The sequence below is a fragment of the Eleutherodactylus coqui genome, chromosome 10 (genome assembly GCF_035609145.1).
Source record: "Eleutherodactylus coqui strain aEleCoq1 chromosome 10, aEleCoq1.hap1, whole genome shotgun sequence".
In the NCBI taxonomy this organism is placed as follows: domain Eukaryota; kingdom Metazoa; phylum Chordata; class Amphibia; order Anura; family Eleutherodactylidae; genus Eleutherodactylus; species Eleutherodactylus coqui.
In genome coordinates this window covers 25,133,775-25,146,352 of record NC_089846.1, presented here as the reverse complement: position 1 = coordinate 25,146,352, position 12,578 = coordinate 25,133,775, and the positions used below count along the sequence as shown (strand labels likewise).

At 47.2% G+C, this 12,578-nt stretch overlaps 1 protein-coding gene across 1 annotated transcript in view; it reads left to right on the top strand.

Moving 5' to 3' along the window:
* LOC136580239 (semaphorin-3F-like) overlaps positions 1-5,291 on the top strand; it is an 85,910-nt gene extending 80,619 nt beyond the window's left edge. Inside the window, exons 16-18 of the mRNA XM_066580635.1 lie at positions 626-693; positions 797-930; positions 4,530-5,291. Of these exons, the coding sequence (XP_066436732.1) occupies positions 626-693; positions 797-930; positions 4,530-4,775 (448 nt within the window). The 3' untranslated portion in view covers positions 4,776-5,291. The remainder of the gene's footprint in view (positions 1-625; positions 694-796; positions 931-4,529) is intronic.
* The last annotated feature ends 7,287 nt before the right edge of the window (positions 5,292-12,578 follow it).

Here is a 12,578-nt window from a genome sequence, read left to right as displayed (position 1 = left end):
TTGATTGGCAACATAAACAAAAATTGCTTTCTGTTGCTATATTGCTGTATATAAGGATTCATCCCCGTCATCGTACTGACCCATTGAACAGAGTTCATGTGTCATTTTTACTGTACTGTGACTGCTGTAAGAACTAAACCCCTCAAAAATGGTGCAATTGCATTTTAACGATAACATTAAAAATACAAGTCGCAAAAAACAAGCTATGTGAATGGAAGAAGTTATGGTTCTTGGAAGGCGGGAAAGAAAAAACAAAAATATAAAAAAAGAAAAATCTTGGGTCCTTAAGGGGTTAAGCACTGCTGCTCCTTCATGGTATTTCCCTATGTACAGCACCACCTGCTGTACAGGGAACTGCACTACAGCTGAAGGGACTTTAATGTTAGGCCATAAAATGGAAATACCCCTTTAAGATCTGTGTGATGTGAGTGATTGCAGTGTGTGTACTGCAGTGCATTATGTTAGTGCTACATGAGCAATGGATACAGGTGCCGACAGACTGAGCGGTGTAGCTTCCTGCCCTTAGCACAGGCACACTGAGCCAAGCAGTAGAGGCAGGTTAACAGGAAATGCAATGATGAAACCTCACAGTGCCGCAGCATCACATTCACTTTGTTACTTGCAGGCGGAATCGGCGACAGGATGTTAAACATGGTGACCCCATGAGACAGTGCAGAGGCTACAACATGCAAGGTCCGTCCTGTGTGCTACAGTAGTGCTTTTCCCCAAAACCTTCTCTGGTTTCCTATTCTTCTGACTCGCTCCACAGAATCTGACGATTGTTCTTGGTTTTCAGTGGATCGAGGCGTCTCCGAGAAAATGCAGATAGGAGTCGAAGGAGGAACGGTATTTCTTCAGTGCGACACAAACTCTCCCCTGGAAAGCATCACGTGGTTACTGCAGAGAGATGGGGCTCAGCATCGAAGAGAGGTAACAATGGCAGCACTCGGCTTCCAGAACTTTTGATGGCAGCCGTGTTATAAACATGCAGTTTTGCGCTTCACCAGCACAGCTAAACACGTTCCTTACCAGAAGCAGCTGAACATAAATGTAACGACAGTTATCACCTCCACCACTAGGGGCGCATTCACACCGGCATATGCAAGTTGCGCCTGAAAACTTGCAGTAAACAGATACTTGCGGGCAGAGGGCTTTGCATGTCAGATTCTGGTCGACAATAAGGACCAGCATAGAACATGCTACTAAAGATGAGCGAGCGTGCTCCTTTAGAGCAATTACTCGATCGAGCATCCCTTTTTTTTGAGTAACTGCCTAATCGGGAGAAAAGATTCGGGGGGCCCCAGGGATGAGAGCTCCTCCCTGTTCCTCCCCCTGCCAGCTCTCGCCCCCCAAATCTTTTCGCCTGAGTAGGCAGTTACTCGAAAAAAAGCGATGCTCGTTCGAGTAATTGCCCTAAACGAGCATGCTCGCTCATCTCTACATGCTACCCTTTTATGTCACACGGACCATCAGTCCCTGTGAAAAATACACCTGAACGGTCTGGTGCTGGCGACGGCTGAAGGATATCATTTCTTATGCTGCGCCTCTGCTGTGATTCAGCTCAAGACGTCGGCCCATCTGTCTGTTTCTATATCAAATACGGTTATACGCTGACTGGCCTGGAGAGGAGGAGCAGCGGGCCGGTTGTATATATGTGTATGCAGGTCGGGATGAGAAGACTGCTCCATCTCCTCCACAATGGCTGCCTAAGGTTATGCCCTCCTGTTCCACAATAGAGTAGGCAGAGCAGCGCTAGAACAGAACCGCCGCTCCGCCACGTGAAACACTCTGCTTATGGAAGAGGAAGATTTTAGGAGGTTTTTTTTTTAATACATGTAAAATAATCCATTCTTCTTCCAGCATATGGAAATGTTCAGCTGGGTGTGCAGCCTGGCGGCCTGTTACCCTACAGTACATGCCAGAATGCTAATGTGGGTATTAACATAGCGGTCCACCTCCCTGATTGTTATGTGAATGCTGATCTCACCTCCTCCCCATCAGAATCTGCAATGTACATGGAGATGAGGGGACAATACGGAGCCTTCAGTACCGCTCTCGGCTCACCTCTGGTTGGAGGCTCAACTATCGCAGGTTCCTTCACGTTTACCAGACAGAATATGCACGCGGCTATCTTTACTGTGAAAGTGACTACTTAGTATCGGGCGCCCCTGTTGTCTGCTGTGTGATGGATCCTTTTTATTGCTCCAGCAGACCCCCACGATCTACTGTTCATGGCCTATGCTGCAGATAGACTGCCAATAGTTACAGCTGGGCAACCACTTTAACCCTTTCCAATCCACTGTCTGACATCTGAAGACATTATGATTGAAGGCTGTACAGCTCCGATGTCGGAAGACATCCAGCAGGGTATTCTTACTGTATATTACTGGCCGCTCTGTTGTCAGAGGTCCCTCCAGCATGTCATATACCGCAGTACTGGCTCTAGCCAGCAGATGGCGCCACTGTAAAATGACAGAAAGAGAAAGCACCCTAGGAAACCCTGAATCTTAAATTGGATTGCGAAGGGTTAAACCCCCAACTGGGTTAAACTCCCAACTGTCACATTAGAATTAGAAAAACCCACCCAAAAACGTCACTTTTTTTATTGTACCCTTTAAATTTGTCTCATGTAAATATATTTAGTGCAAAAATCAGTTGCCTTAGGGCTTATTCAGACGTCCGTGTATCGGCCGGGTTTACACGACCGGCCGATATACGCTGTTCCTCTCTGCAGGGGGAGGAGGCGAGACAGGCCGGGAGCAGTGCACTGCGCTCCCGCCCTCGCCCCTTTTTGCAAGGGAAGGGGCAGAACTTAGCTCCACCCCATCCCGCTCCTCCCATTGCAAACAGTGGTGAGGGCGGGAGCTCAGTGCACTGCTCCTGGCCTGTCCCACCTCCTCCCCAGGCAGAGAGGGATAGTGTATAATGGCCAGGCGTGAAAACCCGGTCGATATACGGACATCTGAAAAAGCCCTAAAGTGCATTTTTAACCCCTTAGTGACACAACTAATTTTAGCCTTAAGAACCATTAAACAATTTCTCCTTTTGGTTTCCAGCTGTGATAACTTTTTCTGACCGCTGTATGGCGGTTCGTTTTATTTTTTGCAAGATGACTTGTAGTTTGTATTGGTAACATTTTGGTGTTTTTACATGACTTATTGTTTACTTTTTATTCTGGTTTTGGGGAAGCAAGATGAGCGGAAGACACCTATTTTGGCATTGTGTTTAGTTTCGTTTTTTTATGGAATTTACTGTGTCCGATAAATAATGTAATATGTTCTTGCACCGGTTGTTCCTGATGTGGGGATACCACGTTTGTGAAGTTTTTTTTTCTTTGGTTTTTATTTCTACAATACAGAAGAATAATTTTACATTTTTCCTCTTAAATAAAGATGTTTAAATGCCGCGGTCAGCAATGACTGTACCATCCGTGATGTTAAACAGCATATGAGAGTGATTAGATGTGCAAATAAGGAAAGATGGAACAATGCCTCTGCAGCGCCAGCTATTGGATGGCAGCATTCCTGCAAATCAATGTCAGACCCTTTAACAGGTCTTTATAACAATGATTGGAACTAGTAAACCAAGCCATAAAACCATACACGGACAGCTGTTTCGGGGTGTTTGTCCCCTCATCAGTGTGCAGCAGGTTTCTGGCTTAGCTGGTGAGAGGCCTGCGATGTGGGTTAAGAAGGAAGTCATCTGTCTCTACTTAAGGAGAGCAGCCAAAAAGTGTGTGGAGACACCTAGGGGTTGAGTGGGTTGGGGGATGGCATAGTCTTCCAAATCACACTTTTCAGGTGATTAGATATGCAAACGCTCATATTCTCATTCCTTTTCTAGGATGAAAAAAAGACCCTTATATATTACAATCAGACACCTCCATGTTACCACTCCCTGGGAGAGGGGGGGGGGAAATCACAGCTCATCCCTGCTGCTTGCTTCTCCATTATCCCCCTTTCTGTAGACACACACTAAAATGAGAACTGTAAATTTAGTATTCCGGACCCCACTTCAAACAGCTCTAACTCCGGTTCTATTGGTCCTACAGACAAGCTCCTGGTGTTTTAGAGCCAAGCATGTCGGTAGAATCTGACCTACAGCCATTTGAAGTTGAATGAACTGTAATGTCCGCTGACGGGGCAAAATGTTCTTGCCAATCCTGCAGTTTTAGAGGCAGAATCCACGTGGAAAAATTAATGTCCGATTCCGTCTTGCGAGCATATTCTAGTGGGTGCTGTCCCCCTGATGTAGCGTAACCTCCGCTGGAAGCAATTTATTTAGGGACGTTTCCTGCCTCACAGATCTTGTCCTGGAAGGCGCCATATTGTGTTAAGCATGGATAATCAATGAGACGGAGAAAAACAAATCTCTGTATGTCTCCATGTAAGATCAGAGGCACACTGAGGTATATGGTGGGCCCACAAACTGGCCACTGGCTCCTGGGATCATCGTGACATCCCCTATACAGCTGTGTAGCTACAGCCCCGTACTCCTCCTGCTACAGTAATGTTGTGCTTACTCCCTAGGTGCGTCTTCACCCCTTGGAAGGAGGTGCTATTCTACGCTCCGTACAGACTAATGACGCAGGCCTCTACACCTGCCTGGGGACAGAAAATGGCTTCAGACGCTCACGTGGAAAAATAAGACTAAGCGTTCTACCCCGTGAAATGGTGGAAAAACTGACAGCTGTCCCTACTGCGCTCCCACTAGCAGCACAATGTCCACCTACCCGCAGCAGGCAGAAGTCAAGAACACAAGCAGAGAGGAACTGAAGACGTTAAAAGTACGGACCTACCCCCCAGAGAGAGCTGGCCGGCCGCCGCCACACAACCCACTTTTATAACACAGACTCCACCTACTGGGAGACACGGCAGGTAGCACCTTCCCAGAGGACTAGCACATGTGCTGGCGCGATGGAGTGGATGAGTATTGGTTTGTGTAGGGATGAGAGGTGTTAGTGGTAGTAAGACATTCCAGGACGATACTTTGTATAGAGAAGTGTGTGAGTGAGGATGTAGTGAGAGTGTGAAGTATTCCTATTTATCAGAAACACTGGATGCCAGATTTCTTCTTTCAACTTGTGAGCAGCTGCCATGTTGTGTGCCATCCTCAGTCTGTCACTAGGTTGTTTTCCCTCATGTATCTGATTTCCTGCATAAGAGACTGCGTTGCACCGCGAGCCGCACATTGAACTGGACAGATGCCAGACCCCACGGCTGGCCCTCCTGTAACTAGCAATATCAGATTCACAAACCGAAGTAAGACATTAAATCTATTTTGTATCTGTTCATGGTTCTTGTATCCTCCGTGCGCCCGTGGCCGTACCTACAAGATCCGCACCGTGTCTACATGTATATGCTTTGTTATTATGTTGTATAGTTTGGAATTCAATGGAAAAGAAGAAAAAGGTTAAACCACTGATGAAGACTGGAAAGTGGTAATAAGTAAATAAGTTCATCACCTGCCCTATACAGTGCTAATAGTACCTCCAATGCGTAGTATACAATGGCTGCTCTAAGTGCACGTTCACACTGGGTGGATTTGCTGTGAGTTTTCCATGTGGACTGTCTTTACAGTATTAGCGATGTGAAGGAGGGTTTCAAAATCGCATTCACATGCTGCAGAAAAAAATCCACCCAAAATACTTGCAGACTACCACTGCATGCTGTGCATCAGGTAGGCAGAGAAGTGGGTCGGCCATCTTTGTTTCTACGGGGGCAGAGGTCTGGAACAATCGGTATGTAAAATGAACGAGCCGGCTAGGATTTACACCCTTGCATAAAATTAACAAAAAGCAAACCATGTTTCTTTAGGTTGGTGGCTGCGTTTACACTAAGCGAATCACAGATGACAGATTCTTGCAGTCTCCTCTCCCAGCTTCAGTATGAGAGTTAGTGCTGTAGGAGGTAAATGGGACCTTAGTCCACTTAGTCTCATACTGAGGTCAGAAGCCTGTAGGCACCAGGCGTCGCTCACCACGGCTCAGTAGAAGCAGATTTGGCTACTTTCCATAGTATTACATTATTCTGCACCATAAGGCTGGGCTCACGCGAGCGGGACAGATTCTACATGCGGGAGGCCCGCCTTGGTTTTCGGCTGTGAGCCTGGCCGGTGACCCTGCGTACCTGCTTGAACTGTATTGCAGATGACCACTTCACCGCCATGATGGAACCAGTTGACGTCTCCACTCCGCCCTCTGTTGTATTTTTAACAGCAAGAAATAGCACTGCGTGGAGAGACTTTTCACCTTATGAGAAGCCGACCACCAGGGGGCTCACCATAGTGTTGACACCTTTGTTTGCAATAGAAGTCACCAAGGTGAACAGCCATCCACCGTAAGATGGGCAGTCAGTTCATTTGTCCAACAGCTTATCCTCCGCTATGGCCAATCATGCCTGTGTTCTCAGGAAGGAGAGCGGAAGAAACACCTCTGGTAGCCGCTTCTCTCTCGGGAAAACAAAAGATCAGTCATGTTGAAACCCAACATAAATTTTTCTTCTCCGCACTGCTGTTGTTTGAACGGTGTTCACTCTACCCCATATACATTGGTGTCAATGGGTGCGGCTGACCTTCATCTATGGCTAGGCACATATTAGCTGTAACTGAGTTGTGCCCAAGGAACTCATTGACAAGTCCTGAGTTTTTCATGTGGCCCATCAGTCTGAGCGAGAAACATCCATGTGTATAGCCTGATAGGTTACAATGAGGTTGTCTGTGGAGTACATAGACAACACATGACCCCAAAATACAGCAATGTGGCAGAGGCCTAATATGTATAGCCACGTTTACATGCTCATCCCTGTATAACTCCACCAAATCAGTCTGTGGGGGTCCTGTAACTCCACATCCCTCCTACGTTATACACAGGGTGTTTTTGTTAATTCTGTTGCCCCAAGCGGCCGATCACACAGCTGTATTTTCAGCGCCTGTATTCCACAGACAGCACACAGCCCCACAAGACGACCACTTACATGAACTATTTTCAGTATTTGTGCGTTATCTGTCACTACGTTTTTAATATATACCATTCAACACTATCACGCCAGCCAGACATTGCAGAGATAGCGTCCCTTTTTTAATTTCACAGTGTACAGCCCATGGGCGAGGAGATCGTCCGCTGCTCTGCCAGTCATCTCAATAGGATGGCTTCTGGACACGCTTGCGCAGAAACCATTCTATGGAGGTCACTAGATCTTCGTTCTCAGGATCGCGCCGGTACTAGGTGTCTGTTATCTCTATGTACATTACTGAGAGGACAGCCTGCATCCTCCAAATCTCAACGGCAGGTGAGTTGAGTAGGACAAATGTAGCAGGTGAAGCAGAGGCGGTATTGAGCCGCTGGGAGGACTAAAGAACGGGGAATGGAGGAGGGAACAAGGCAACAGCTAGCATAGGTGGATAGACTGCAGGGAGGGTTTGGGGGCTCATTTACACATCCAAAATCACAGAAAAAGGAAATAAAAAAAAATGTATTCCCAGAAAGCAGCCATATACTTACTGAGAGGGCAGGAATAAACACCACCCATCCCCCAACATGCAGACAGCCAGAATGATAAATGGAGGAGCAAGTAACACACATGAGGACACTGATGAGCCGCCACTCATCCTTCTTATATAGAGGGGGGCTACTTAGTGCTTATTTCGGCACCAAAGAGTAATACAGGGTGTCAGGCCACACGGTATACAACCTATTAATGGTGCTATACTTGAATGCAGCGGGTTGCTCTGCACCTCATAGGTGAATCATAGCGGCACCCCGGCCTCCCCAGCGTTCAATGCCACTCCGTGTTACTGATAATACCTCGAATTTAATATTTTGGCCAGTGTCACGGGTCCTCGATTATTGTCCTTACACTTACATTAGTTAAAAAGCACAGAAACGGAAATATCAAACAGACAAAACAAAAAAAATTTCACAGAAGGCAGCCATATACTTAGGGCTAACTTCACACGGATGAGCTTGATATGGGGCCGTGAATCCAGCCCCCATATCACGCTCGCCACCATGTGAAATCCCCCTGCATACAAGGTGTTTCCATGTGAAAACAGCCCCACATAACTTGGGGAATCAAGCGAACCTCCACCAGGGCTATCGAGTTTCTCCCATTGAAAACAACGGGGCCTCGATGTAAGTTCACGCAGCCCGATATAGACCGTGCCGCAATTTGTTTCCCACCTCGGATTCCACATAAGAAAACATCGCTCATATGTATGACCCCGTTCAAACTAATGAGGTTCATATTTGAGTCTCAAAACGCACAAATCTCGCGCAAGTAACATGTGACAGACACGGATGAGCAGCCACTCACATACAGTCATTATATTGAGATGGGGCTGCTTAGTGTTTAGTCATGCACAAGAGAGTAAATACGGGGTGTCAATATAAAGACGGTTTGTGAGTGGCTGCCCAGCAGTGTCCTTCACCTAAGCTGGCCGCTTTCTGTGATTTTTTTTTTCCATTTCCACAGCCATGACCATATTTCGGTACGCATATTCCTTGCATTTCATCCGTTGCTCCTGCTTGTTTTTGCGCACATAATACAGCCATTGTAGGGGCAATGTGATGCCTGCAGCTTCTACAAGCACAGCAGGCTGTCCCTCTGCTGAGGTCTGACCCAGGAAGGAGCCGGCCACAGAAGCTGCACAGGAGGTAAGCCGGAGAATGGAGCACCCCTTTAAAGACACACGAAATGCAGGCAAAGCATTTTGGCTATAAACCTACGTCCTAAAAACACTGAAAATGTCTCTTTTTCTTGTCACCCTGTTCTACTACATGACACAACTAGTACCTGTACTGGTTAGAGACTGTCCCTGTATGCATCCATTGAGCGCTCTCTTAAATCTAATGCCCAATACTCTTACTAGCATCCAGCGGCACCATTGTATTACTAAGTAGAATTCCCTATGAAAGATGGAAACCATTAGGACATTGCTGTAATCAGTCCCGTCTATTTACATGCCTGCGGCCCAGGGGCAGGGGTCTTACAGCACAGCAACTTATTCCATCACATACCCGTTCAAATCTGAAAAACATGATCTTTTTTTTCCCCACCGCTGTCCTCACTTTATGGCAGTTCCCCACTAAAGCAGGTGGAGCAAACATACACAAGATGGACAAAAGTATTTGGACACTGCCTGTTTTTCAGAAAAAGTGCTTTATTTTTCTACTAATTAACATGTCGGCCCTCCTTTTGCTTCTATTACAGCGACAACTCGTCAGGGCATACTTCATCACAAACTCTCTGTAGGTCTGGGCAGTAATAGATAGACATTCCTCATGGAACGCTGTGAGAAAAGATTGCTGGGTACGATGCCGCCACCCACGCCCATCTTCAGTGAATAGTTATTACAAAATGAGCAGCTTTTGTTTTACCCATGCCCTTCAGCAAACTCAGTATTTGCATATTTGCTAATTTTCTGCAGTGTCCACATACTTTTGTCCATATAGTGTACAAGTTTTCGAATGCCCTTTAGTCCAGGCTGCTGTGAATCGAGGCCCCCGAGATCAGAAATAGCAACTTTGAATTCCCTACTATCCCCCCAACCGCTGCTGTTCATAAACACAATTCCTGTGAGCATGAAGGAACGACTTCTGGTAAATCCTCTCCTTACAACGTGGGGCTTCACATTAAAACTTCCCGTACTTTGGCTATGAAGTGGTTAAACATCTAAACAAACATTTAGCAATCAAGTATCTGGAAGAAAGATGTCCAAGTTGGAGAGCGGAGCGGGCGCTGTCACATGTATCATGGCTGGTGCTGAAACACGGATCTGGCAGCGCAGCGCTCAGCATTCAGACGCCATCTGTCAATGAAACTCCATGCCAGACAGCGGGCTTGGCTGTATCAGTTACTTGCTGGAGGACATCAAAGCCATCAGCCCCATACAGCACAAGGACGGGGGCTCTAGTGACACTGATGTATATATTAATGGCGTGACCACACCTAATCAATAAAGGTCATTTATCCCCTGCTACTTCTGTAGTGATGCGCACACTTACCAGCAGCTTGGAGAAGTTGGCAAGCAAAATGGTAAAACTCCACCTAATAGGGCAGAGAGAAAGGGGAGCAGATCCCCAGAGCAACCAGAGTCTCCATGAAAATTAACCTCTTAGTGACCACCGATACACCTTTTGAAAACCTGTAGGAGTGGTCTACGCATGACGAGAGATTGTGCGATCTCTCTTCAAACAACGCGGGGGTATTAGTGTATCTTGTCACCACCAGGCAGTAGGGTTGGAGACAAGATTGATAGGGCAGTGACACCCCCTGTTCCTGATCGGCCTCATAGGTTCTGCCAAGGAAGGTGAGGCAACCGCCAACCAGGTACTGAGAATGTTGTCTGGGCGGCCAGCAGGGAAGATACTCAGCTCCCCATCTGCCTCTCAGCAGGGGCAGCGGTGACAAGTGCTGAAGGTAGAGGAGCAGTACAAGACACTGGGCTCCCATCTCCCCTTTACTGGCCCCACTGTCACTCTCCGCGGCAGCTGTAGTCTCCCATCTGCGCAGAAAGAGACACATTCAGAAGCTACAATACACAGCTGTGGGTGGCAGGAGATGTAAGGAGGACGGCTACTCCGGGGACACAGCAGCAGCAGCAGCGTCTGTAGTGATTTTTACCTGGCCTGGAGGGTTAGTTTTCCTGTTAGGCTCAGATTATTACCTCTAAATGCTTCCATGTTACAGCTGTAACACTTGGAACATGGAAGCATGTACAGCTAATAATGTAAGCCTAACAGGAAACGAAACCCGAAGCCTGCATCCGAGGCAAAAATCACTACTGACACTGCTAGGACCTTCAGGAATTCAGCCAATCTGGCGCTAGGGGGTGTGACAGGGGCATTCCTCCATGCAAGCCCTGTCAAACCCCTAGCTTGCTGGTGGTGACAAAGTACAATAATACCCAACGCAGGTGCCAGCTGTTTCTTACAGCCGACACTCGGCGGCAACAGCTTCGTTCAGCCGCGCAGCTGATCTGAGCTGTTAACCCTTTAAATGCCACAGTCAATTCTGACAGCAGAATTTAATCCCCCAAACAATGTTCGGGTCCAATACATATTTTTTTTTCTTTTCCCGCCCATGTTCATCTACCATTATTTGACAGGGGCTTACCATGTGTTGTGTTCACACCGTCATTGTGGGTCCTCTGATAATTGGAAGTCATAATAAACCAAAGCAGTCATACAACAGCTCCAAACAGCCATTAAAGGGGGGTTTTGCAGGCAAATTCTATTGCTGACCTCTCATCACAGTAGGTCAATAGATAAATCAGTGGGGAGCTGTTCCCCAGGATCTTTGTCAAGCAGTTCACTGTCCAGCCCATTGTTAGTGCAGCAATACTAGACGTCAGCATCAAGGTCTGAACTAGAAGTATCAGAGGGCTTCAATCCCACTGAAATTAATGGGAACGCTGCTTTCTTTTCCATTTCCAACGCCCATGGCAGAAGTCCAATAACAGGCTTCAGCTCCCACTGATATCAATGAGAGTGAAGCCCTCTGACACTTCCACCTCCAACCCCACCTACAGTGGGCCTGCTGAGGGCCAGGGATCCTGAGTTCTGGGGCTTCAGCAAGTATTATCTGGAGGAGAGGCCATCAACAGGCTTTACCTGAAAACCCCTTTAATGGAATTCGCTTGAGTTCTGTGGTTGATGGAGTTTTGATGTTAATAGAGCGGCTTAAGCTTCTGTTCTCCAAAAGTGACAAACACCCAACAGAGGCTCTGAAGTAGGTGCGCTGCCTGTTAGTACAGGGCAAGACTGTTAGGCCTCATGTCCACGGCGAAATTCGAGCCCGTGCAGATTCTCCATGCACAATGCCACAGCTGATCCCTCTTTTCCCGCTGCCATGAGGCCTGAAAATAGATACCTGTCCAGACACTGCAGGCTCCCGTCTGTCGTGGATGCATCTTTTTTTTTCTGCCTGCCGGATGTGCTGGGCCGCGTGTCGCACATATGCCGTGTACACTTTTTTTTTTTTTTAACTCCTGCTTTTCCACGGCCCCACGGCACAGCAGAAATACAGCTGCGGGTGCGCCGCAGGAGCGAACGGCTTCCATAGGCTTCAAATAGAAGCCGCGGGAGCCATTGATGCGGGAAACCCACAGAATATGGAGCATGCTGAGGGTAATGTCCCGATCCGCGCGGCAGGGAAAAATGACATCCGCATGCATTTAATTACCTGCGTGTGTCCAATGATTCCCTAGGGGCGCAGATCACGCATGCAGGACACCCACGCAAATTTATTAATTCAATTTCGCTAGTGGACATGAGGCCTTAGAGAGGGAGGGTTTTACAAAGGACTGGCACTCTGATACAGGCGCACCACAGGAGCTGGAAAATATACGCCCTTACAGTAAAACTGCGTGGGTTAAAAATGTGAAGAGAAAAACGTGTGGCAGTGTTAGCCAATTTGTAAAGTAACCAGGCAGCAGCTGATGATTTTTTATAAAGATAGAAAAACTTTTATTCCTCCATAAAAGTCAGACTGGCGACGTTTCGGTCTCCACTGAAACCTTTCTCAAGCTTGAGTGTTTGGTTTCTGGATCCGGACCACACCAGGCTCTTGCACATCTCT